General features: G+C 54.2%; 1 protein-coding gene across 1 annotated transcript in view; it reads left to right on the top strand.

Moving 5' to 3' along the window:
- Nucleotides 1–27,513, top strand: part of LOC140413224 (2'-5'-oligoadenylate synthase-like protein 2) — a 126,122-nt gene that overhangs the window by 28,426 nt on the left and 70,183 nt on the right. Inside the window, exons 3-5 of the mRNA XM_072500892.1 lie at nucleotides 5,092–5,267; nucleotides 11,736–11,980; nucleotides 19,058–19,190. Coding sequence (XP_072356993.1) covers nucleotides 5,092–5,267; nucleotides 11,736–11,980; nucleotides 19,058–19,190 — 554 coding nt within the window. The remainder of the gene's footprint in view (nucleotides 1–5,091; nucleotides 5,268–11,735; nucleotides 11,981–19,057; nucleotides 19,191–27,513) is intronic.

The raw sequence follows: 27,513 nt of genomic DNA, 5'->3' as shown, positions 1-27,513 counted from the left end.
CGGTAAACGCGATTGAACACACGGACATGTTAATTCGCGATGCGTTTGTGGCAGGTATGAACTCGCCCCAAATCCGCCAAAGACTGTTAGAAAAAGAGTCGCTAGGACTCTCAGAGGCACGGGCCCTTGCAGCTTCCCTAGATGCGGCCGCGCAAAACGCCCGCGCGTACGGCCCCGACCGCGCGGCAGCCCCTTGGGCTCCGTGGACCCCCGTCGCGACAAACCCCCCCCCCTCCCACAGGTTTGCGCGGTCCAGACGCCAGGTCATCCCGGGGGGGCCCGCTGCTATTTCTGCGGCCAGGCGAAACACCCCCGGCAGCGCTGCCCGGCCCGCGCAGCGATTTGCAAGAGCTGCGGGAAAAAGGGCCATTTCGCGGCTGTGTGCCGGTCCCGGGGGATCGCCGCTGTCCCCGGAGAAGAGAGAGTCCAGCGCATCCCAAACACTCCCCAACCCCCCCAGCGCCCCAAGTGCGACCCGCAGGCGCCGCCATTTTGGGTCCCGGCCACCACGAGGGGAGGAGGGGCGCCGCCATCTTGTGACCCCCCAGCCATGTGCGATGCATGGGGGCGGCCATTTTGTCCACCCCCGCCGCCATCTTGGGACCCCCCAGCCACGTGCGATGCATGGGGGTGGCCATTTTGTACACCCCCGCCGCCATCTTGGACGACAACAATGGACCCCAGCATCGACGGCTCCACGGGGTTCGAAGAAGACGCTGAAACACTGCGACCATGTCTGGCCTCGGTGACGCTGGACCAAGCACGGCCCCGGACGCTCCAGACGACGACAACAACGGTGCTGATCAACGAACATGAGACACCATGCCTGATCGACTCCGGGAGCACAGAAAGCTTCATCCACCCCGACACGGTAAGACGCTGTTTTTTGACCATCCGTCCCAGTATGCAAAAGATTTCCCTAGCGGCAGGATCCCACTCCGTAGAGATCAAAGGGTTCTGCATAGTGACCCTAACGGTGCAAGGGAGGGAGTTTAAAAACTACAGGCTCTACGTCCTTCCCCAACTCTGCGCGCCCACATTACTGGGATTAGACTTCCAGTGCAACCTGCAGAGCCTAACATTTCAATTCGGCGGCCCAATACCCCCACTCACTATCTGCGGCCTCGCAACCCTCAAAGTTGAACCCCCATCCTTGTTTGAAAACCTCACCCCGGATTGCAAACCCGTCGCCACTAGGAGCAGACGGTGCAGCGCCCAGGACCGGACATTTATTCGGTCCGAAGTCCAGCGGTTGCTGAAGGAAGGCATAACCCAGGCCAGCAATAGTCCCTGGAGAGCACAGGTGGTAGTAGTAAAGACAGGGGAGAAGCAAAGGATGGTCATAGACTATAGCCAGACCATCAACAGGTACACACAGCTAGATGCGTATCCTCTCCCTCGCATATCCGACATGGTCAATCGGATTGCCCAATATAAGGTCTTCTCCACCGTGGACCTCACGTCCGCCTACCATCAGCTCCCCATCCGCCCAAGTGACCGCAAGTACAAAGCCTTCGAGGCAGACGGGCGATTATACCACTTCCTAAGGGTCCCATTCGGCGTCACAAACGGGGTCTCGGTCTTCCAACGGGAGATGGACCGAATGGTTGATCAACACGGGCTGCAGGCCACGTTCCCGTATCTCGACAACGTAACCATCTGCGGCCACGATCAGCAGGACCACGACGCCAACCTCCAAAAATTCCTCCAGACCGCTAAAGCCTTGAACCTCACATACAACGAGGACAAGTGCGTGTTTAGCACAAACCGGCTAGCCATCTTGGGATATGTAGTGCGCAATGGGATAATAGGCCCCGACCCCGAACGCATGCGTCCTCTCATGGAATTTCCCCTCCCCCACTGCTCCAAAGCCCTGAAACGCTGCCTAGGGTTCTTTTCATATTACGCCCAGTGGGTCCCCCAGTACGCAGACAAGGCCCGCCCCCTAATACAGACCACTACCTTCCCCCTGTCGACAGAGGCTCGCCAGGCCTTCAGCCGCATCAAAGCGGATATCGCAAAGGTCACGATGCGCGCCATCGACGAGTCCCTCCCCTTCCAGGTCGAGAGCGACGCCTCCGATGTAGCTCTAGCGGCCACCCTTAACCAAGCGGGCAGACCCGTGGCCTTTTTCTCCCGAACCCTCCACGCCTCAGAAATCCGCCACTCCTCAGTGGAAAAGGAAGCCCAAGCCATAGTGGAAGCTGTGCGACATTGGAGGCATTACCTGGCCGGCAGGAGATTCACTCACCTCACTGACCAACGGTCGGTAGCTTTCATGTTCGATAATGCACAGCGGGGCAAAATTAAAAATGACAATATCTTAAGGTGGAGGATCGAGCTCTCCACCTTCAACTACGAGATTTTGTATCGTCCCGGAAAGCTGAACGAGCCGTCCAATGCCCTATCCCGCGGCACATGTGCCAACGCACAAATAGACCGTCTCCAAACCCTCCACGAGGACCTCTGCCACCCGGGGGTCACTCGGTTCTACCATTTTATAAAGTCCCACAACCTCCCCTACTCCTTGGAGGAGGTCCGTACAGTCACCAGGAACTGCCACATCTGCGCAGAGTGCAAACCGCACTTTTTCAGGCCGGATAGAGCGCACCTGATCAAGGCTTCCCGCCCCTTTGAACGCCTCAGTCTGGATTTCAAAGGGCCCCCTCCCCTCCACCAACCGCAACACATACTTCCTGAACGTGGTGGAGGAGTACTCTCGTTTCTCTTTCGCCATCCCCTGCCCCGACATGACAGCGGCCACAGTTATTAAAGCCCTTAGCACCATATTCACACTGTTCGGTTGCCCCGCATATATCCATAGCGACAGGGGGTCCTCCTTCATGAGTGACGAGCTGCGCCAGTTCCTGCTCAGCAAGGGTATAGCCTCGAGCAGGACGACCAGCTACAACCCCCGGGGGAACGGGCAAGTAGAGAGGTCTGGAAGACCGTCCTACTGGCCCTACGGTCCAGGGATCTCCCAGTTTCACGGTGGCAGGAGGTCCTCCCGGACGCTCTCCACTCCATCCGGTCGCTGCTGTGTACCACCACTAATCAAACGCCTCATGAGCGCCTCCTTGTCTTCCCCAGGAAGTCCTCCTCTGGAACGTCGCTGCCGACCTGGCTGGCGGCCCCAGGACCCATCTTGCTCCGGAAACATGTGCGGGCGCACAAGTCGGACCCGTTGGTCGAGAGGGTTCACCTCCTCCACGCGAACCCGCAGTACGCCTACGTGGAGTACCCCGACGGCCGACAGGACACGGTCTCCCTGTGAGACCTGGCGCCCGCCGGCAACACGCACACCCCCCCGACACCAATCACCCCCTCCCTGCCACCGGCGCACCCCGTGACCGCCCTCTTCCCGGGAGGATCGGTCCTCCTCCCAGGTCCGACCAGGAGTGAAGCTGAAGCAGAAACCGTAAAGCTCCCGGAGACGACAACGCTGGAACAAGCAACTGCACCACCACCAGGGCTGAGGCGATCGACAAGGAAGACCAGACCGCCCGCTGGACTCGTGGCATCGGTGTAACACAAGAATGTCGTGGACTTTAACGAGAATGTTCTTTTTTTTCTTACGAATATTGTAAATAGTTCACAAACCCTGTACATAGCCCAGTGTAGGGCACTGTAATGACATGCAAAAGTTTTTTTTCCCTCCCAGGACCAGCCTTGTAAATCCCTACCACCATGCAAAGCACCACCCCGCCGGGTTCATTTTTAACAAGGGGTGAATGTGGTAGTATGCATTAGGGGTCATGTGGGACTGTGAAGCCGTGATGCCATTGGCTGACAGATCCCGGGTCCTGGTTGGCTGTTGACCTCTAGCTCCGCCCTGAAGGCAGAGTGTAAGAACCAGGAATTCTCCCCGCAGCTCCAGTCTGTCGCTGAACTGCGGGGAACAAGTCACGCTTAATAAAGCCTCATCGACTTCATCTCTATTCGTCTCTCGTAAGTCTTTGTGCGCTACAATCTGTTTGAGCTGCTTGCAGAAAAATACTTTTCACTGGACCTTGGTACAGGTGACAATAAACAAAATCCAAATCCAAAGAAGTTATGATCTGAAATTTCTGAACTTGATGTTGAGTCCAAAGGGCTGCCTAGTGACTGATCAAAAGATGAGAAGCTATTCCTCAATGGGGTCAGGGTGGGGTCATGGTGGATAATTAAAATGACAGGAAACTTGGCACTATCTTGCAGACTGATTGGAGATGATTTGCAAAGCAGCCATCAAATCTATGTTTGGCCTCTCCAGAGTAAAGGAGACCATATTGAGAGCAGTGAATACAGTGGACTAAATTGAGTAAATAGTGTTTCACCTGAGAGGGATCTTTGAGACGTTGGGCAGTGAGATGGGAAGAGGTAAAAGGCATTGTATCTCCTGTGCTTGCATGGAAAGGTGCTGTGGGAAAGGGGTAAGGGGAGAGAATGGTTTGGGGGCGGGGGCGGGGGGGGGGGGGGGGGGGGCTGCGCATTGATTGAGAAGTGGACCAGGGTGTTATGGAGGAATTGGTCCTTTCAATTGCTGGAAAAAGGGCAGGGAAGATGTTTTTTTGGTAGTGACATCACGCTGAAGGTGGTAAGAATGATGAAGGATGATCCATTGAATATAAAGGCAGGTGGGATAGACAGCAAAGATCAATGGAACCCTTTTATGGTTCTGGAGGGTTCTGGAGGGGAGAGGAGGGGGTGAGAGTAATACGGGACATGGAACAGATATGGCACAACAAACTTCAAATGGAAGCGAGTCAATGAATTACTTGGCCAGAGAGTGAGGGAGCCACACCCTGCTTACCTTTGAAAAATAAATTTAGAGTGCCCAATTATTTTTTCCAATTAAGGAGCAGTTTAGCGTCACCAGTCCACCTAACCTGCACATCTTTGGGTTGTGGGGGCGAAACCCACGCAGACAGGGGGAGAATGTGCAAACTCCACACGGACAGTGACCTGGGGCCAGGATTGAACCTGGGTCTTCAGTGCCATAGGCAACAGTGCTAACCACTGTGCCACTGTGCTGCCCCCATACCCTGCTTACATGTGATGGTCACAAATGGCACATTTTCTGTTGCTCATTAATGATTTCATTTCTTGCAGAGGGGACAGAAAATACAACTGAAGCCCATCTCAAGCTCATCGATTTAGTGAGGAAAACTGGAGATTTAAATGGGGAATTTTCGGCCTGTTTTACTGAGCTTCAGAGGAACTTTGTGAAGCAATATGAACCAAAACTGAAAGACTTGATTCGTCTGCTGAAGTATTGGTACAAACAGGTGAGTGACTGGGGAACATGGCAATTGTTAAAGCTTGCAGGATATGGTAGGATAGTAACACCAGAAATTAAAAGATAGCTTCCCTCCCTATCCCAATCTCCATCCACTCCAATGACAAAGACTCCACAGATAAATCTGGGAATCCCCATGATTAACACCAACAAATAGTTGTCTGGAATGTTTGTATGAGGGAAGTTGGGAGAATCTTTGAAGACATGTCCATTTGTGCTGTTTCTCCAGGATCTCCACTAGTCTTTGCTGAAATTACAACAGGGAATTGTTGTATCTGTCCAATTCAGATACTTCAACCAGCTCCTTAATGAAAGTTTACCCAGGTGTCTTTATTTATGAGTAGAACAATGTACGGACACAGATATAATGCAACACACTTTATTAAATATAGTTAACTTGTAATTTACCCACTATACATACATGAAACCCCCAGGATTCAAGTATATTACCCGCGAAGGTGGTTTGGTATGCTGTAGATTCGATCCCCAAGTCCCTCTGGTTCCTCTTTGTGAAGGTGATTCTCGCTGGCTGTTTCTCCCTTGCTTGCTTCCTTCCTTCTGGCTGGTCAAGGTCACCTCACACACCGAGTCTTTGCTTCGAGCCTTTGCTTCCTAGATGTCCAGAATGCCTACTTTTATCCTCCTGTCGCCACCCTCCTCCTTTTCCACCTGCTCTTGGCCTTCGGCCAATGGAGTCTCAGGAAGCAGGGTCTCAGCGACCAATGGTTCGGTTGATGATCTGTTGACAGGGCACCAGAGCCCGTCCTAGGAGGAGCGATGATTACTTGATGGGCTATCAGCAACTGTGGACAATTGGCCAATGCATCTTAAGTAGGAGCGATAATCACTTGATGGGGTATCAGGAACTGTGGACAATTGGCCAATGCATCTTAAGTAGGAGCGATAATCACTTGATGGATTAGCAGGAGCTGCTCCAGACGGCCTGTCTGAGTTTTGTATTTTCAGATTCTGCAGACTTCTTGTTGGAGCAGACTGTGGTTTTAATTTAAAGTGCCCAATTCTTTAAGATATCCAATTTAATCAGCGTTAAAACTAGGTCCTGATTATGTTACCACAGAATTGTCATAACCTATAGAAAGTCAGCATCAGTATTTAGAATAATTGGAGATTCTTGCTGTCCCACTGCTGAAATTTGTTTTGGTTGTGGACATTGGACTGATTTGGAAGAAGGGGTGAGCTCCTGGACACCTTCTGGTTTAGGTTGAACACGTATGGAACCAGCTTTTAATTCTCAAAGGAATTAAAGAGCAATTTCCCTGAACCCATGCTCTGTGGAGAAGCTGTATTCAAAGGGAGATCAGACATGGAATCGCAATCCCTCATCATGCACGTGCTTCCAATAAAGTTTTACATTTAGACTGAGGATCAAGGATTTATACTTATAATAAAAGCAAATTACTGCGGGTGCCGGAATCTGAAACCAAAGACAAAATGCTGGAAAATCTCAGCAGGTCTGGCATCCTCTGTAGGGAACATAGAACATACAGTGCAGAAGGAGGCCATTCGGCCCATCGAGTCTGCACCGACCCACCTAAGCCTTCACTTCCACCCTATCCCCAATAACCCCTCCTAACCTTTTTGGTCACTAAGGGCAATTTATCATGGCCAATCCACCTAACCCGCACGTCTTTGGACTGTGGGAGGAAACTGGAGCACCCGGAGGAAACCCACGCAGACACGGGGAGAACGTGCAGACTCCGCACAGACAGTGACCCAGCGGGGAATCGAACCTGGGACCCTGGTGCTGTGAAGCCACAGTGCTACCATGCTGCCCGCAAATTATCCAGATGACCCTTTGTCAAAGTCCTTAAATCTTTTCCTCAACATTGTGCCCTGCAGTGATCATTTGTAAAAGGCAAGTTTGATCGGCCTTCCCCTATTCAAAACCAAAGGCTGTATCCGATTTTCCACTGCTTGGGGCTCCGGAATGCCGAACAAAAGAAAATCAAAGACCAGTTCATTCATTACTGAAGGAGCGAGGGAAACTTGTCAGGTGGAATTTAATTCTTATGGTGCCCATTTCCCCTGTGGGTGAGAGAGGCAGAAATGACCAATTTTTCCCAAAGACATCCGAGGATTGATAGAATCAGGGACTTGGGTAATCGTCAGGCTTCTCTAAAGCAGGTATTATCCGCCTTGAATACTTTAACGCGGGGTCTGATTCCCCTTTCACAATCTGAATTACAATTGGTTGATGCTGAGCGATTCCCCTCGTGGGCTGGATTCTCCGATTTGAAGACTAAGTGCAGACGCTGGCATTTTACGGCAGAAAAACGGCGCAAAAGCTGCACCGATCCTGTGTCTGGTGGGGGGCTACCAACCACACAGAGTAAAGCCCCGGCTTTACCTGCGGATATGCCGGAGACTTGCAGGGTCCGTGGCCGCGCATGCGCCTGGCAGCAGCCGGGCTGAGCAACATGGCGGCGGCCGTGCGCCGACCTGGCCTGCTACATACTGTCCCCCAGTAAACCCCTCGTCACCCCCGGACCACCCCCCACCAGTGCCCCGAGCCCCCGCCAAAGCCCTTTCTGCCCACGGAATGTCTGCCCCCCACTGTGGTGGCGCTGGACTCGGTGCGCAGCTGCCACACCGGGTTCACGATAAAAAAAGATAAGTGTTCCACGCCACCGGGAACTCGGCCCATCGGGGGAGGGCTCAGGTGACGGCGTGCAGCGTACTCGAAGGGGCGGTGCACCGCAAAAGCAGCGCTGCCCCCGACTTTTGCGCAAACGAAGATTCTCCGGCCGATTGCCGAACGCGATTTTGGCCTCGGCGAACGGAGAATCTCGCCCCATTTGTTTGCTTCTACCGAAGTACATTTAAAAAAAATTTTTTTTTTTATTGTTATGAATTTAGGGTATCCAATTCGTTTTTCCAATTAAGGGGCAATTTAGCGTGGCCAATCCACCTACCCTGCACATCTTTGGGTTGTGGGGGTGAAACCCACGCAGACACGGGGAGAATGTGCAAACTCCACACAGACAGTGACCCAGAGCCGGGATCGAACCTGGGACCTCGGTGCCATGAGGCAACAGGGCTAACCCACTGTGCCACCGTGCTGCCCTCTAAGTACATTTTTAATATTTTATGTGAAGTCAGGGTCTCCTCCTGGTGGTGATCCCAGCTTCGCAGCTTTCCTGCGCTACCAGCACACCCTCATTCTGCCCCCCGCCCCCCCCCAATCTTCTCCCTATGTGATGGTCATTCCTGGGGAGACAGCTGACTGAACTTGATCCTGTGTGCTGCTTTTTATATCCGATTGGAGTACTGTAACTTCCCAGCATTTTGCTGATAAGGCCCTAGGTCCCAGAACACCACTCCAGGCCAGAGCATGGACCAAAACAAATCTCTACCTCAATAGCTTTCAGCGGAGATATTCAATTAAAGCCCCATCTGCCCTCTCAAGTGAGCCGATTTTATATCATAGAACCAGTCGAGGAAGAATAGGTTGTTCTGCTGGATACCTGGGCAAATTCTAACCTCAACCAACATAATGAAAAACAGATAATCTCGTCATTGAACTCATTGTTAATTGTTGGATCTTGCTGTGTGGAAATTGGTTGACGCGTCGCAACTTTAAAATACCTCATCACCAGGAAGCACTTTGAGAAATTTTGAGGTTGCAAAAGATCCCAGGTATCTAATGCCAAGAGCTTGCTGCTCTCTTTTGAACACTGAGTCTCCAACACACTATTGTGCAGGTTCATGTCCACAGTTCTCACATGGACAGTGTGTATGTGCTCAGCCTTCTGGAGAGATAGACTGAGCAGAAATTAGGCATTTCATCAGAAAAAAAGTTGAAATGTGACCACCCTGGACAGCTCTAATAATTTCTTAGTGGGAACTAAGATGGCAACTTTGGCCTGGGTTTACTCCAGCTAGTCCTATTGGGAAAATTGTTTGGTCTCGGAAGAATAATAGAAGTTATGGAATAGAACAATACAGCGCAGTACAGGCCCTTCGGCCCACGATGTTGCACCGAAACAAAAGCCATCTAACCTACACTATACCATTATCATCCATATGTTTATCCAATAAACTTTTAAATGCCCTCAATGTTGGCGAGTTCACGACTGTAGCAGGTAGGGCATTCCACGGCCTCACTACTCTTTGCGTAAAGAACCTACCTCTGACCTCTGTCCTATATCTATTACCCCTCAGTTTAAAGTTATGTCCCCTCGTGCCAGCCATTTCCATCCGCGGGAGAAGGCTCTCACTGTCCACCCTATCCAACCCCCTAATCATTTTGTATGCGAATGTATGGAAGCAAAAATATAGGATGAGTGATAAATGCAGGATTTTAGGTAGATTGGATTATAAACATTTGGCAATATAAGGTTTAAAAGCCTGGGTTAGAGTGTGTTTGACTGCAGTGGTCATGTTTTTAAAAATAATCTTGTTTTGCGACACCAGAAAGCTTTTAGGAGACAGAGGTGAAATTGACCAGAGTAATGTGTTTTCAGTCTGGGCTAATCCACTGTTGTTTGACTAGGGGGATTTCCTGGGGAGTTTTTTCAGCCTGGAAAGTTAATTTGTTATCATCTTGGGGTGATCATATTATTGCGGGGGAGTGGTTTTCAAACATTTGGAGAAAGCTTTTTCAGTTGAGTTCTAATCTGGCTACCCATTTAGATGACGTGTAAGGGGCGCGTCAACTAAAAAAAAAACTGAGTCCATTCTGGCTGAGAATCGAGGGATTGTTCCCAGTACTACAAGTGCCGGGAATGACCCCGCCATCTAACGACACTTGTCTTCTTTCGGGCTTCGACAGGGAATGCCCCACTGAGTCCGCACTTAGCTGCATTTCCTGCACTGATGAGCTCCGACGAGCGAAGCGCCTCAGTGCTGAAAGAGATTCGGGCACCACTCTTCCTGGTGCCCCAATCTCTCAACCCTCCCAACGTGACCCCAGACCTCAAACGCCCCAACTGATCTGTTGGGGATCCTCAAGTCCTCCGCATTCCCCTCACATGGGCAGGACACCCCCTCCAGGGCCCCAAACCCCGGCATGGGCAAAATGCCACCTGGGCACCTTGGCATTGTCAGCCTCTTGCCCTGGCACTGCCACATGGGCACCCTGGCAGTGCCAGACTGACATTGGGTGGCGCTTACAGGGTGTCCAGGGGAACTGACAGGGTTCTAGTCTGGCAGTGCCAAAGTGCCCTGGTGGCATCAGAAGTGCCTGGGTGCGACCCTGCCCAGATACCAGCTGTCCGGAGGTGCCCGATTGTCTGGGAGACCCTTCCCCCCCCAAGTGCCGGTATGCCCAGTCCCTGTTTGTGGGCACCAATACTTATTGGCATCTGGCTGGGGTCTCCTCGGCGAGGCTGATAGATCCAGAGAGCTGGTTAAATCTGGCAAAGCAGAGTTGTGAGTTTTAAATTCAATTAAATCTGCAAAACTGGATCCTGCCCATTGTGGGTGGGATCCAGAATGCAATGACTCGCGAGATCATGCATAACGACTGTCAGAAATCCCGGGCCACACAACTGCTAGGATCGACCGGCCACGTCCCATTCCGATTCCGGCAGGACAAGGTTTTTTGTTCTCGCAATAGGATAGTTAAAAAATAGAGTAATAATAGTATTTAAAGCAGAGCAGACTTGTCTGAGGACAAGGAGAATGCTGAAACAAACCAGTTGAAACTGCATTTTGGAGATATCCAGCCAGAGTCTGCAGGGATTCTAACAGGAGCTAAATCGATTCTGGAAAGCAACTATTACTCTGTGCTACTGGGATGTGGGATGGATTGAGAGTCGCATGTTTTTCCTTTCTCGCTGTTTAATTGGGCATAGAGATCGTAATTAAGGGTATTGTATTTACTGTATTGAGTAGTATTTTTAAAGGGTAATTACCATACAATTGACAGTGTGGAAGGAGGCCATTCGGCCCATTGAGTCTGCACTGGCCCTAGGAAAGAGCAACCTACTAACCCCATAACTCAGTAACCCCATCTAACCTTTTGGACACTAAGGGGCAATTTCACCTGGCCAATCCACCTAACCTGCACATCTTTTGACTGTGGGAGGAAATCGGAGCACCCGGAGGAAACCCACGCAGAAATGGGGAGAAAGTACAAACTCCACACAAACAGTCACCCGAGAGCGGAATTGAACATGGGCCCCTGGAGCTGTGAGGCAGCCGTGCTAACCACTGTGCCGTCTTAGCTTAATTGTAAGCCATTATCGGGTGCGATGTTAAAGAGTTAAGAATGTGGAAATAATAAACTTAAAAATACCAAATCCCTATTCACGCAACCACTCATGGAGCAAATCATTCTTTCTGCACAGCTTTTGAAAATAAACTAAAATATTGCGGTTTCAATCTAGTATCGTAGCCACTGTTGGAGTCTGGTCTGGAATTGTAATAGATGGAAGGAGAATTGAATACTTTTAATGTCACATGTGTATTTATATTTATCAACCATTTACTCTAGTATGTACGGAAATCTGAATTGAGACCTGGTGAACGTCTTCCTGCTAAGTATGCAGTGGAGTTGCTGACTATCTATGCCTGGGAACAAGGCAATGGGAAGGAGAGATTCAGCACAGCTGAGGGGTTACGGACAGTCCTTGAACTGATCTGCAAATATCAGCATCTGTGCATTTACTGGACCAAGTACTACAATGTCAATGATAGAGTCATTGCAGACTTCCTAATGAAGAAACTCCGTGACAACAGGTAATCTTCAACCACATTTCAAATTAAACCAATTAGACCTGTTCCACTTCTTTGAACAGCTCCCAAATAAGGGGGCTGATTCAGGACATTTTTTGAGCCCGGATCACTTGATCTTTAATATCCGTCATCAATGTTGATGTCACGCGATGTGGACTCAGTGACATGTTGGCTGCATGATTTGAATGAGCCAGATGTGCAGCTGGAGTAAGAATCAATCCAACACATGGTTAGTTGTGAAAATGTGCCCATGAGGCAACAGTTCTGACAATGTCCTCATGTGAGATTGTACTTAACTACTATTAAAAATTCCACTCTAGCTCCTTCACCAACTAATTTTTAAAGTTTAAAACATTTGCCCTCGTTTACAAGCCTCATCATCACGTCACTGGTTTGCCCTATTCGGCCACTGCAACTTCCTTCAGCTTTCGTTTCTCTCATGCCCTCGACCCCCTGTGTATTACCCTCTCTCTTATTTGCAATCAGTAGCAAAGCTTTACGTCATCTTGGTGCCACATTATCAAACTCTTCAGAAACATCTTCATCTCACTCTGTCTTTTCCCATTTTCAATAATCGCCTGAAAACCTCTGGTCAGATCCTCAAATTCTATTACAGGTCAGCATCTGTTTCTTCCCAGGCAACTTCAGATATTGAAAATGCTCTGTATTAGAAATAGAGATGACTCAAGTAATTTTTATTTGCATTGCAAGTATTAGGAATAAGGGGCGGGATTCCCCGACCCCCCCGCCAGGTCGGAGAATCCCCGGGGGGCCGTGCGAATCCCGCCCTGCCGCCCCGACGTCGGTTGCTGTATTCTCCGGCGCTGTTTTTCGGGCAGGGGCGGGATTCACGCCACGCCGGTCGGGGGACGTTAGCAGCGGCCCCCACCCAGCGATTCTCCGGGCCCCAATGGGCCGAGTGGCCATCCGATTTTGGCCAGTCCCGCTGGCATGAATTACTCACCTCACGCACGGCGGGACCTGGCAGGTTCGTTGGCAGGGGCGGTCCTCGGGTGGGCGTGCGGGGATCCGACCCCGGGGGGGAGCCCCACAGTGCCTTGGCCCGTGATCGGGGCCCACCGATCTGCAGGTGGGCTTGTTCCGTGGGGGCACTTTCTTTCTTCCGCGCCGGCCCATGTATGCTCCGCCATGGCCGTGATCATGCCAGCCCTTTGGCACATGCGCGAACTCGTGCCGTCTCTTCGTTGCCAGCTGGAGCGGTGCCAACCCCTCCGGTGTCCACCTAGCCCCTGGAAGTGCGGAGAATTCCGCACCTTCGGGGGCTATTGATGCCGGAGTGGTTGGCGCCGGTTCTCCCGCTGGCATGGGGACATAATCCAGAAGGGAGAAACCCGGCCAAGGTATCCGCTTAAGCCTAGTTTGTGTTTCTGTATTTGTGCCCTACGGAAGAGTTAAAATTCCAATTTAGCTTCATGTTGAACATAGGTGCCGAAAGTCTGTGGGTATTAGTTTCACTTTAAACGTTGCCTGCATTGTAATAATATTTTATGATGTAAAACAATTAAAGGGTAAAAATGTAAGCTGTTGTTGAGCAACCAAAGACTCACACTGAAAAGAAGAAGCATTTGAGTTGTTTGTTTGAACCAGGTAACCCAAAGGCAAGAGTATTCCACAGAAACCGCCTGGACAAGTAGGACAACACTGAGAGACAGAAAGCAAGTCCAGGAAACTGGAGGAGAAAATCCCAGAAACCAGAGAGTGGGGAAACAGAATGAAGACAGTTAAGTCAAAGGAACAAAGAATAGGAATAGGAAACTGGATAAGATCCTGTTTGGTGACATTAAATCAAAGAGCAGAGAATGGGCTCTAAAGCAAAGAGACAACCGCACAAAATGGATTAAAAGTTTGCTACCAAGAAGCCAGACATCTGTGATGATCCTATGGTTGGTGACACCTTAATACAGCCCGTGAAGCAGTTGTGTTTGTTGGTGTTTCTGGGTACCTGAGAGATTGTGTGGAAGCTTGAATGCACATGGCAATCCAGGGCAGTGGAATACCAAAGGGAGAGGTTGAAACCATGGATGTGGATCCTTGGTGAAGACATCCGAGAGAAAACATTGCTTGGGGGAAGATTCAAAGTGTGTTCTTTGAGTGCGGAGTTGGGATCCCTCATATGAAAGTCAGAGTTTGAGTGAGAATCTTGGCTCACAGTGTGACAAACATCTGGGGAGATTTGATGAGAAATCCACAGAAGCTGTTTTGGGTGGCATCTGTCACTTGGCCTCAGAGTGTGGTGTGTCTGACCGCATTTTGTCCATTGTTTTACATGAACTGTGCACTGACTGAGAACATTAGAGTACAAGATCTATTTTGTAATTTGTGTTATCTTTACACATCTGTATATCAGTAAAGGTACAGCTTGGATGAAGAGATAGTGTATTATAGTTCAATCATTTTTGTTTAATAAGTGTTTTATTCTTTTGTTAAAAGTCAACCATCCGCCCTGTGAGTCTGTTCATCACCATCTCTAAACACAAAAATAAAAGTTAGAATCTATCGAGCTGGGTTCCACTTTGGAACCTGACTGTCCCGGAGTAACAGAGCTGGCAGCGTGACACTGAAAATACAAATTAACACAACTCACATTAGAATTTAACTGCAGATGAGGAAGAATTTATAATCTATAGCTGCCCCCTCCTACCCCACCAGAAAGACCCTTCTGTGTAATATCTACTGGTTCTCATCTGGTTCGAGAGAAAGGGAATGGTCCACACAAGGCCACTGATGTAACTGAGGCTGAGGGTAAGTGCTCCCTGTGCTGGGGTTTCCCACATCCCTGGATTCAAAGGGGTTTTCAGGCCAATATACAAAGTGAGAAACCGTGGGCCACTTACATTTTGGATGGCAGAAAGCGTAAGATGTTGAAAAAGAGTCATCCAGACTCAAATCGTTAGCTCTCTTCTCTCTCCACAGCTGCTGTCAGACATAGAACATAGACATAGAACATAGAACAATACAGCGCAGTACAGGCCCTTCGGCCCACGATGTTGCACCGAAACAAAAGCCATCTAACCTACACTATGCCATTATCATCCATATGTTTATCCAATAAACTTTTAAATGCCCTCAATGTTGGCGAGTTCACTACTGTAGCAGGTAGGGCATTCCACGGCCTCACTACTCTTTGCGTAAAGAACCTACCTCTGACCTCTGTCCTATATCTATTACCCCTCAGTTTAAAGTTATGTCCCCTCGTGCCAGCCATATCCATCCGCGGGAGAAGGCTCTCACTGTCCACCCTATCCAACCCCCTGATCATTTTGTATGCCTCTATTAAGTCTCCTCTTAACCTTCTTCTCTCCAACGAAAACAACCTCAAGTCCATCAGCCTTTCCTCATAAGATTTTCCCTCCATACCAGGCAACATCCTGGTAAATCTCCTCTGCACCCGCTCCAAAGCCTCCACGTCCTTCCTATAATGCGGTGACCAGAACTGTACGCAATACTCCAAATGCGGCCGTACCAGAGTTCTGTACAGCTGCAACATGACCTCCCGACTCCGGAACTCAATCCCTCTACCAATAAAGGCCAACACTCCATAGGCCTTCTTCACAACCCTATCAACCTGGGTGGCAACTTTCAGGGATCTATGTACATGGACACCTAGATCCCTCTGCTCATCCACACTTTCAAGAACTTTACCATTAGCCAAATATTCTGCATTCCTGTTATTCCTTCCAAAGTGAATCACCTCACACTTCTCTACATTAAACTCCATTTGCCACCTCTCAGCCCAGCTCTGCAGCTTATCTATATCCCTCTGTAACCTGCTACATCCTTCCACACTATCGACAACACCACCGACTTTAGTATCGTCTGCAAATTTACTCACCCACCCTTCTGCGCCTTCCTCTAGGTCATTGATAAAAATGACAAACAGCAACGGCCCCAGGCAGATCCTTGTGGTACTCCACTTGTGACTGTACTCCATTCTGAACATTTCCCATCAACCACCACCCTCTGTCTTCTTTCAGCTAGCCAATTTCTGATCCACATCTCTAAATCACCCTCAATCCCCAGCCTCCGTATTTTTTGCAATAGCCTACCGTGGGGAACCTTATCAAACGCTTTGCTGAAATCCATATACACCACATCAACTGCTCTACCCTCGTCTACCTGTTCAGTCACCTTCTCAAAGAACTCAATAAGGTTTGTGAGGCATGACCTACCCTTCACAAAGCCATGCTGACTATCCCTGATCATATTATTCCTATCTAGATGATTATAAATCTTGTCTCTTATAATCCCCTCCAAGACTTTACCCACTACAGACGTGAGGCTCACCGGTCTATAGTTGCCGGGGTTGTCTCTGCTCCCCTTTTTGAACAAAGGGACCACATTTGATGTCCTCCAGTCCTCTGGCACTATTCCTGTAGCCAATGATGACATAAAAATCAAAGCCAAAGGTCCAGCAATCTCTTCCCTGGCCTCCCATAGAATCCTAGGATAAATCCCATCAGGTCCCGGGGACTTATCTATTTTCAGCCTGTCCAGAATTGCCAACACCTCTTCCCTACGTACCTCAATGCCATCTATTCTATTAGCCTGGGGCTCAGCATTCTCCTCCACAACATTATCTTTTTCCTGAGTGAATACTGACGAAAAATATTCATTTAGTATCTCGCCTATCTCTTCAGACTCCACACACAATTTCCCATCCCTGTCCTTGACTGGTCCTACTCTTTCCCTAGTCATTCGCTTATTCCTGACATACCTATAGAAAGCTTTTGGGTTTTCCTTGATCCTTCCTGCCAAATACTTCTCATGTCCCCTCCTTGCTCGTCTTAGCTCTCTCTTTAGATCCTTCCTCGCTACCTTGTAACTATCCATCGCCCCAACCGAAACTTCACACTTCATCTTCACATAGGCCTCCTTCTTCCTCTTAACAAGAGATTCCACTTCCTTGGTAAACCACGGTTCCCTCGCTCGACGCCTTCCTCCCTGTCTGACCGGTACATACTTATCAAGAACACGCAGTAGCTGATCCTTGAACAAGCCCCACTTATCCAGTGTGCCCAACACTTGCAGTCTACTTCTCCACCTTATCCCCCCCAAGTCACGTCTAATGGCATCATAATTGCCCTTCCCCCAGCTATAACTCTTGCCCTGCGGTGTATACTTATCCCTTTCCATCATTAACGTAAACGTCACCGAATTGTGGTCACTGTCCCCAAAGTGCTCTCCTACCTCCAAATCCAACACCTGGCCTGGTTCATTACCCAAAACCAAATCCAACGTGGCCTCGCCTCTTGTTGGCCTGTCAACATATTGTTTCAGGAAACCCTCCTGCACACACTGTACAAAAAACGACCCATCTATTGTACTCGAACTATATCTTTTCCAGTCAATATTTGGAAAGTTAAAGTCTCCCATAATAACTACCCTGTTACTTTCGCTCATATCCAGAATCATCTTCGCCATCCTTTCCTCTACATCCCTAGAACTATTAGGAGGCCTATAAAAAACTCCCAACAGGGTGACCTCTCCTTTCCTGTTTCTAACTTCAGCCCATACTACCTCGGAAGAAGAGTCCCCATCTAGCATCCTCTCCGCCACCGTAATACTGCTCTTGACTAGCAGCGCCACACCTCCCCCTCTTTTGCCTCCTTCTCTGAGCTTACTAAAACACCTAAACCCCGGAACCTGCAACATCCATTCCTGTCCCTGCTCTATCCATGTCTCCGAAAAGGCCACAACATCGAAGTCCCAGGTACCAACCCACGCTGCCAGTTCCCCTACCTTGTTTCGTATACTCCTGGCATTGAAGTAGACACACTTCAAACCACCTACCTGAACACTGGCCCCCTCCTGCGACGTCAAATCTGTGCTCCTGACCTCTATACTCTCATTCTCCCTTACCCTAAAACTACAATCCAGGTTCCCATGCCCCTGCTGCATTAGTTTAAACCCCCCCAAAGAGCACTAACAAATCTCCCCCCCAGGATATTTGTGCCCCTCAGGTTAAGATGTAGACCATCCTGTCTGTAGAGGTCCCACCTTCCCCAGAAAGAGCCCCAGTTATCCAAAAATCTGAATCCCTCCCGCCTGCACCATGCTGAGATTGTCCAGTATTTTCTATTTTTGTTAAGGCAGATTTTACTGTGTTTTGTGACCAGACTTCTTGGTCATATTCTCCAGCCCTACCCACCAATATCACCTTGTTTTGTGCTGTCTGCATCAGGTGCCTGTTCACAACACAATGAGCGGAATTCTCTGATAATGGGGCTCTGTCCTGGAGAAAGTCCAGAGTGATTCTCCTCCCTGAGGGGAACTAGCAGGGCCCTGGTGTGCTCCTCGCAGCTCCGGCTGCTGATACGTGGCCCTGCACTTCCGCTCGGGGGTCCGCGCATGGCGGCCTGCATCGGCCGCCCCCCGCGACATGGTGGACCCGTGCTGTGGGCCGGCTCCGAAAACATAGGCCCCCCCAGGTAGCGCGCACCCGCCGATCGGTGGCCCCCGTCGTCCTGGAGGGCCCCATCCCCCTGAGTGACGGATCCCCCCGCCCCCAATAGGGAAGCTGAGTCCGCAGCCGCCACTCCGAATGCCCGCCGGGTGGAACCATGAGTGAACCACACAGGCCGGAACTCGGCCAGTTGCCGGCGGAGAATCGCCGCGGGGGTTTGTTTCAATGGCCCCCAACTGGCGCCGCATCGATCGCGTGCGCGCGATTTGCGGAGAATCTCTGGTCCCCGGAGAATCGCGGGAGAGGAGTCTGACCCGATCGCGGGTCTGACGCCCATTCTCCGCCCCCGTGCCAAGCGTGATTGTGGCGCGGGGGCTCGGAGAATCCCGGCCAAGATTTCTGTGGAGAGTTTAATTCCTAAATAATGCACAAATGTAGTAAGTAGTAGTTCCTTGAAATGCATTGCGTGATTGACAGCAAAACTAGTGGCAGAACAATGCCAATCATCCAGCAGTTTATGGTACTTCACAACTCATGTGGTATCACTTTCTCACCAAGAATTGCTGGATGATTTCCATAACAATGAGCACCATTATTTTGCTCGTGAACCCTGGCGTTTGGTTAATAATTGATTTTGGAACGGTTTCATTTTTCAGGCCAATAATTCTTGACCCAGCTGATCCAACTGGAAATGTGGCTACGTCTCAGGGGTGGCATGTGATGGCAAAGGAGGCCAAGAAGTGCCTGGAATCACAATGTGTCTCTGGAGTCCAAGCGTGGGATGTCCAGGTAAAACTGTTTCAATAAACAACAAAGTTTTGGTACAAGGAAATGTAAACTGTAGAAATTGTGTAGATTCTGTTGTTAAATCGAGGAGTTCCAGCTGTCCAGAGTGCATAGGAATTTCGGAGCAGGATTTGAACTCAGAGGTGAAAGACCAAGGGTGGGATATTCCCACTCCAGGGCCAGAAATTCCTGCCCCGTGGGTAAGGGAAGGGTGGGATATTCCAGTCCCGCCCATCCCAGGACTGGAAATTCCTGCTCGTGGGCAACAGCCATTTTGCTTCTTCGTCAAAGTCTCCATCCTAACTGTGAGGATTCCTACAACAAGATATATGAAGATGCACTCTAATCAGAAATTCCCCAGATTCAATTTCTGCCCATTCCGACTGTGAAACTGCTACAATTGGCCTCAGGAGCTCTGCACTCGAATGCAGAATGAATTAGCTGGGATTCCGACTGACCATATATTAGTACGTATGGATAACAGATAAATACAGGGTCCCACTTGGTAGAATGATTGAGCAGAAACCTGGGGCGTCATTCTCCGACCCCCCGCCGGGTCGGAGAATGGCCGTTGGCCGCCGTGAATCCCGCCCCCGCCCCCGCCGAAGTCTCCGAAGGGAGAAAAGTCGGCGGGGCGTTAATGGCGCCGCTGCCGCGGAGAATGTCACGGGTCTGCGCAAGGCAGCCGATTTTCGGCCTGCCGATATTCTCCCTTCCGGATGGGCCGAAGTCCCGTCGACGTGATGACCGTTCACGTCGACGTGAATCAAACCTCCTTTTCATCGGCGTGACCCTGTGCTCCAGGCTCACGCCGACCAGCGAGGAGGTGAGTGACGGCCTGGGGGGTTGGCTCTGGGCAGGAAATGGCGTGGCCGCAGACTGATTGCGTGAGGAGAGGTGTGTCTCGGCTTGTGTGTGTGTGTGTGTGTGTGTGGCGGGGGGGGGGGGGGGTGGTTAGAGTAGGCTGGGCTCCGGGGGAGTGCCGGGAGGGGGTCCGTGCTGGGGTGGAGGTTGGGGGGGGTCCGTGCCGGGGTGGAGGTTGGGGGTTGGGGGGGGGGGCCCGTGCTGGGGTGGAGGTTGGGGAGGGGGTCCGTGCTGGGGTGGAGGTTGGGGGGGGGGTCCGTGCCGGGGTGGAGGTTGGGGGTTGGGGGGGGGTCCGTGCTGGGGTGGAGGTTGGGGAGGGGGTCCGTGCTGGGGTGGAGGTTGGGGGGGGTCCGTGCCGGGGTGGAGGTTGGGGGTTGGGGGGGGGGTCCGTGCTGGGGTGGAGGTTGGGGGTTGGGGAGGGGGTCCGTGCCGGGGTGGAGGTTGGGGGGGGGGGTCCGTGCTGGGGTGGAGGTTGGGGGTTGGGGAGGGGGTCCGTGCTGGGGTGGAGGTTGGCGGGGGGGGTCCGTGCTGGGGTGGAGGTTGGGGGGGGTCCATGCCGGGGTGGAGGTTGGGGGTTGGGGGGGGGGTCCGTGCTGGGGTGGAAGTTGGGGAGGGGGTCCGTGCTGGGGTGGAGGTTGGGGGGGGGGTCCGTGCCGGGGTGGAGGTTGGGGGTTGGGGGGGGGGTCCGTGCTGGGGTGGAGGTTGGGGGGGGGTCCGTGCTGGGGTGGAGGTTGGGGGTTGGGGGGGGGGTCCGTGCCGGGGTGGAGGTTGGGGGTTGGGGGGGTCCGTGCTGGGGTGGAGGTTGGGGAGGGGGTCCGTGCCGGGGTGGAGGTAGGGGGGGGGGTCCGTGCCGGGGTGGAGGTTGGGGGTTGGGGGGGGTCCGTGCTGGGGTGGAGGTTGGGGAGGGGGTCCGTGCCGGGGTGGGTGATAGAGGGCAAATGAGTTGGTCCTCCTGGCCAGGTGCCAGCCTCCAACAGTTGGACCCATGCGGTCCATGCCACCTGGCTGGGGGGAGGAGGGGATATGGGCAATGATGACATGTCGTCGTTCCCCTCCCCCCCCACCAGGCCGTCATGTTTTCAGACCATCCAGCGATGTTGGCCGCCGTGGTGGCAGCCGCTCATGTCTATGTTGCCCTGGATGAGGAGGAGGAGCGTGCCAGAGAGGCGGCGCAGGCTGCTGCAGAGGGGCAGGCGGCAGCCGCCCAGGCTGGAGGGACACCTGACCGACAGGACGAGGAGGGGGAGGAGGACGTCGCGGCCCCACGGCAACGGAGGCACCCGAGGGCGCCCCGTATGTACCGGCCCCGGCAGTCATACCAGGACCTCACGGACCGGGAATGCAGGAGGAGACTCCGGATGAGCCGGGAAACCGTGGCACACATCTGCCACCTGCTGGCACACCTGTCACCGCGTGGCACTGGCGGGGGACACCCTCTCCCCGTGTCCGTCAAGGTTCCGGTGGCCCTGAACTTTTATGCAACGGGGTCATTCCAGGCACCGAGTGGGGACCTGTCCGGCATATCGCAGACATCGGTGCATCGGTGCATCCGGGCAGTGACAGATGCCCTTTATGCCATGGTGCACCGCTACATCCGCTTCCCCGTGGACCGGGCCAGCCAAGATGCCCGGGCCGTGGGCTTCTCTGCGATTGCCGGGTTCCCCATGGTCCAGGGCGCGATCGATGGGATGCACGTCGCCATGCGGCCACCTGCAGATAACAGGGCCGTGTTCACTAATAGGAAGGGGACCTATTCGATGAACGTACAGGTGGTCTGCGACCACCGCATGATGATCCTGCACGTCTGCGCCCGTCACCCAGGCAGTGTACACGACTCATTCGTGTTGTGGCGGTCATCCATCCCCGGCATGTACGAGGGACGCCATCCCCGGCTGAGGGGCTGGTTGCTGGGCGACAGGGGCTACCCATTGTGATCGTGGCTGATGACGCCTATACGGAGGCCACGCAATGAGGCGGAGAACCGCTACAATGATGCCCATGTAGCGACAAGGGGAGTGATCGAGAGGTGCTTTGGCGTGCTGAAGATGCGTTTCAGGTGCCTGGACCTCTCTGGGGGCGCCCTCCAGTATCGGTCAGATAGGGTCGGCCGCATCATTGTGGTGTGCTGCGTCCTGCACAACATAGCCCAGCAGAGGGGCGATGTGCCGCAGGCAGAGCAGGGCGGAGTGGAGGAGCAGCAGGCAGAGGCCCAGTCCTCCCCAGATGAGGGGGATGGGGGCAATGGTCAGGGCAGACGGGGTAGACACAGGCGGGTGGCTGTCCACCGTTACCGGCTGGCCCAGCGGGCACGGGACAGACTGATAGACGCCCGCTTCACTGACTAGATGGGCGTGGGAATCGGGTAGTATGGCCACAGACCGCACACCATGGCAACAGCCGACCACCCACACCCCCCACCCATCCACCCACCCAGCACCCTCACCCCCCTCCCCAACCCCACACACCCCACCCGCATGCACACCACCCCCCCCCCCAATTGCCGATCCACCGGTGGCACAACGGGCCGGGCTCACCCAGTTGCGGGTGGACGCGTGTCTATCGCAGGCCATGGAGGATGATGACAACCCGCCTCCGATGAGCTCCTGGCTCTACATCGTTGGACTATGTCTGACCCATGGCCACAGTACCACCATCCACCCGGACGATCCCTGCATGCGGCTGTGACACTGCAGCGCACGGTCCCGTCCTCTGCCCGGGGGATGTTGATGGTGGCCCAGGGGGAAGGGGGCAGACTCACCTGGGGCTGAGGTAAGACCACCCGTCACACACACACTTGCGCTCAACGTACATGACACGCCCGCACACTTTGGACAGAGCACAAAGGCAGCTTCGGTAGGTGTAACATTGACTTTAATAACCAAAGGAGTTCATGCACGTGCCCGAGCCCCTAAAACTCATCTGTGCCCTGCACCCGTGCCAACTTACTCAGTGTCTAATTGTTTGGCCTTACAGGCCCTTTGACTACGTCTACGTGGTTCCCCAGACGGTACAGCAGAATTGGAGGTGGACTCCTGTGATTCCTGCCCTCTGACACTGGATCCCTTTGGCGGCCGTTTCCTGGGGCGTCCTGGCCTAGATGGGCCAGGCTGCGGCCCGGGCGACTGGGATGGCGAGCTGCCAGCCTGTCCTGCCCGTTGCCCACCCGATGCACCTGGGACGGAAGGGGGGGAGTCCGAGGTGTCGCGGTGTACCGGGACCTCCCCTACAGAGGGAGCCGGGACGGACCACACCACCTCCTCCTCCCTCGGGGTGCCCGATGGCCCCCAGGCCTCTACATGGGTGGGGGATGCGAACGGACTGGCCATCCGACGCGCCCCCGACATCTGGCGCTGCCAGTCCTGGAGGCCCGTGCTGGTATCGACAGGGGTCTGCAGGTTTGCAGCCATGGAGCCCAGGGGGTTGTCAAACCCTGTCTGTGACAGTGCGACGCCGGCTCGCACATGGCTACTGGCGCCAATGCCCTCAGCGATGGCCTGCAGAGACTGGGCCATGGCCTGCAGAGACTGGGCCATGGCCTGCAGAGACTGGGCCATGGCCTGCAGAGACTGGGCCATGGCCTGCAGAGACTGGGCCATGGCCTGCAGAGACTGGGCCATGGCCTGCAGAGACTGGGCCATGGCCTGCAGAGACTGGGCCATGGCCTGCAGAGACTGGGCCATGGCCTGCAGAGACTGGGCCATGGCCTGCAGAGACTGGGCCATGGCCTGCTGAGACTGGGCCATGGCCTGCTGAGACTGGACTATGGCGTTGAGCGCCTCTGCCATCTGGCGCTGGCACTGGCTCATGGCCTCCTGTGAGAGGGCAGCCATTTCCTGGGCCACAGACGCCACCTGCACGGAAGGCCCCAGGCCTCGCAAACCGTTCCCCATGTCTGATACCGTCGTACCCATTGCCTCCACCGCGGACGCCACCCGTGCGGTGTCAGCCTGGGTGGCACGCATGACCGGGACCACTCCCAGCTCCTGGACGCGGGTGGACTCCTCCACCTGCGACCGCAGCCGCCGCAAGCCACCCGTCACCCTATTCGCTCGTCTCCGTGTCGGTGGTTGCATCGGATCTATGTGTGGGTGTGGTAACTGCAGGAACCCGGGATCCATCTGGGCGGCAGATGTTCGCTTGGCCTGGGCTGCCCTCCGACCGCCCGGTCCCTCTGCTGCTCCTACCTCCACCTGCTGTACCGGGACGGCTGTGTTGTGCGCACCAGTGAGTGTACCAGACGCCTCATCACTAAAGTGCCCAACCGAGGTGAGTGTTTCTGCGATGGTGGAGGGTGTTGGTGACAGCAGTGGCGTTGTGTCGTGCTCTTCGTCCCACTCTGACTCCATGGCACTTTGGGGTGGGGGTTCGTCTCCACCCATCCACTCTGAGTCACTGTCCGGTATTTCGTCTTCCCGGGTAGGGGTGTCCCGGGTAGTGCTGTCCCGGGTAGTGCTGTCCCGGGTAGTGCTGTCCCGGGTAGTGCTGTCCCGGGTAGGGGTGTCCCGGGTAGGGGTGTCCCGGGTAGGGGTGTCCTGGATAGTGGTGTCCTGGGTAGTGGTGTCCTGGCTCGGATGTGACGGGGGCCTGTGGCTGCCCTCCTCATCGCTGGGTGGTCGCTCCCGCACGTGACGGGGGTATCGTCTCCCTGTTGCTCCAGGTCTCTCCGTCTCCCGTGGTGTGCGAGGGGCATCCTGCGGGCGTCGCATGCTGGAGGGTCCGGGTCTCTCCGTCTCCCGTGGTCTCCGAGGGGCATCCTGCGGGCGTCGCATGCTGGAGGGTCCGGGTCTCTCCGTCTCCCGTGGTCTCCGAGGGGCATCCTGCGGGCGTCGCATGCTGGAGGGTGCGGGTCTCTCCGTCTCCTGTGGTCTCCGAGGGGCATCCTGCGGGCGTCGCATGCTGGAGGGTGCGGGTCTCTCCGTCTCCCGTGGTCTCCGAGGGGCATCCTGCGGGCGGTGTGCATCTGCGGGGATGGGTGCCTGGACGTTTGGTCCTGCGATACACAATGAAGCATGCATGGTTAGACATCAGGCAGTGATCAGGTGATACGGGGGAGGGGGATATAGGGGAGGGGGGATATGGGGACGGGCTGTTGGTGGCTCACTTGCTGGTGGGCCCCCGACCTCTGCATCAGCAACCTCCCGGTCCTCAGGTCCGCCAGCCAGTTCCAGGGCCCTTTCCTGGTGTTCGGTCAATGGCCTCTCATCAGCGGGCCCTCCTCCAGTCCTCACATGCTCCCTATTGTTGTGCACGCGCTTCTCCTGTGGGGGGGGGGGGGGGGGGTGGGTGGCGGGGGTAAAAGGCAACAGTGTTAGGCAGGTATATGAATGCACACCATCGGTTGCGCGTGCATTGCAGAGGTTAAGGTTAGGGCTGGATTCACTTGGGGATATGGGGGATATGGGGGAGGGGGGGATATGGGGGAGGGGGGGATATGGGGGAGGGGGGGATATGGGGGAGGGGGGATATGGGGGAGGGGGGATATGGGGGAGGGGGGATATGGGGGAGGGGGGATATGGGGGAGGGGGGATATGGGGAGGGGGGGAGATATGGGGGGGGGAGATATGGGGAGGGGGGATATGGGGGAGGGGGGATATGGGGGAGGGGGGATATAGGGGATATGGGGGAGGGGGGATATGGGGGAGGGGGGATATGGGGGAGGGGGGATATGGGGAGGGGGGGAGATATGGGGGGGAGATATGGGGGGGGAGATATGGGGAGGGGGGATATGGGGAGGGGGATATGGGGGAGGGGGGATATAGGGGATATGGGGGAGGGGGGATATGGGGGGATATGGGGGAGGGGGGATATGGGGGAGGCTCACCCTGCCTGCTCTGACGAGGTCGTTCACCTTCTTGTGGCACTGGGTGCCTGTCCGTGGTGTCAGGGCCACAGCGGTGACGGCCTCTGCCACCTCCCTCCACAGACGCCGGCTGTGGCGTGGGGCAACTCTGCGGCCGTGCCCAGGATACAGGGCGTCCCTCCTCTGCTCCACCGCGTCCAGGAGCGCCTCCACATCGCGTGACTCGAACCTCGGGGCTGAGCGACGGCCAGCCATCCAGTCGGGTGTTGCGGTCGGGTGTTCCGGTCGGGTGGGGGGGAGCTGCGCGGCCTTATGAGCCGTCACGCCATGCGGCGCGTATGACGCTGCACGGCGTGAACCACTGCGCAAGCGCGGATCCCGTCACGTCGCTGCTAGCCCATTTCGGGCCGGAGACTATCGGCCCATTTTTATGACGTGACGCAAGTGAGATTTGCGCCGTTTTTTGCGCCGATCGGCGGACTTTCCGCCGATAACGGAGAATTTCGCCCCTGATTCTCCGTTTGAGAGACTAAGTGCTGACGCCGGGACTGAACCGCGAGATGTCGACGTTGACGAAAGCAGTGCCGGTCCCGGTGCGATTCAGGACATGTTAATGGGCTAGCACCGCCACGTGGAACTAGTACAATTCCAGCCAACGGCGGCATGTGATTCGCCGGGGTCGGGATTGACAGAAGAGATCCTGACAGGCTGCAGCTGTATATCAGCGCCCCACTCCCCACACACACACATTCCAGCCAAGGTGATGCCACCCCGAACGGCAGCCCCGAGATTCACAGATGCGGAGCTAAAGACATTGTTGGATAGCGTGGCGGAGAAGTGGGCACCTTATTCCCCGGGATGGGTAGGCTGCCACCCGTGGATGTAAACCGGTCCGGGGGTGCAGGCGGCAGAGGCGTGAGTGCCGTGAGACCCACCACCAGAACTGGGCAACAGTTCAGGAAGGAGCTGCACGACCTCCTCAGGGCGGCCCGGCTGAGTCACCACCTCCAGGCCCTGGCTCCACCCCCATTCCACACAGTCCCCACCAGGCGGACCGGCAGGCAGCTCTGGGTGAGAATGATCAATCCCCCCCCCCACCCCCAGACCAGCCAGGGTGACCCTCCTCCACCACCGTGCCCCTGACCCCATCCCACACACCTGTAGCACCCTCCCTCCTTTGGGGGTAATCAAACCCCACCCACCGGCTGTCCACGCACATTCCACCCTGCACCACATGCCAACACACATACCAACCACCTTGGCCGGGTGCCCAGCACACACAGGCCACTAGCCCTGGAGCCCCTGTACTGCCCGTGTCCGAGTGTCTCACACTATGTATTGTCTGTCCCCCCAACCCAGGAGAAGGTGGCCCACACCTGCAGGGATAGAGAGAAGAGTGGAGGGGGCCCACCGGGCCTGCGGCCCCTCCTGAGGGAGCCAGGATAAAAGCGGCATAGTGGGGAAGGTGATATAGTGACAAAACCGGGTCCTGAGCATGAAATGAAAATCGCTTATTGTCACAAGTAGGCTTCAAGTGAAGTTACTGTGAAAAGCCACTAGTCGCCACATTCCGCCGCCTGTTCGGGGAGGCTGGTACGGGAATTGAACCCACGCTGCTAGCCTTGTTCTGCATTACAAGCCAGCTGTTTAGCCCACTGTGCT

The sequence above is a fragment of the Scyliorhinus torazame genome, chromosome 1 (assembly GCF_047496885.1).
Source record: "Scyliorhinus torazame isolate Kashiwa2021f chromosome 1, sScyTor2.1, whole genome shotgun sequence".
In the NCBI taxonomy this organism is placed as follows: domain Eukaryota; kingdom Metazoa; phylum Chordata; class Chondrichthyes; order Carcharhiniformes; family Scyliorhinidae; genus Scyliorhinus; species Scyliorhinus torazame.
Note: the sequence above shows the minus strand (reverse complement) of the source record. Positions and strands in the feature narration are given on the sequence as shown.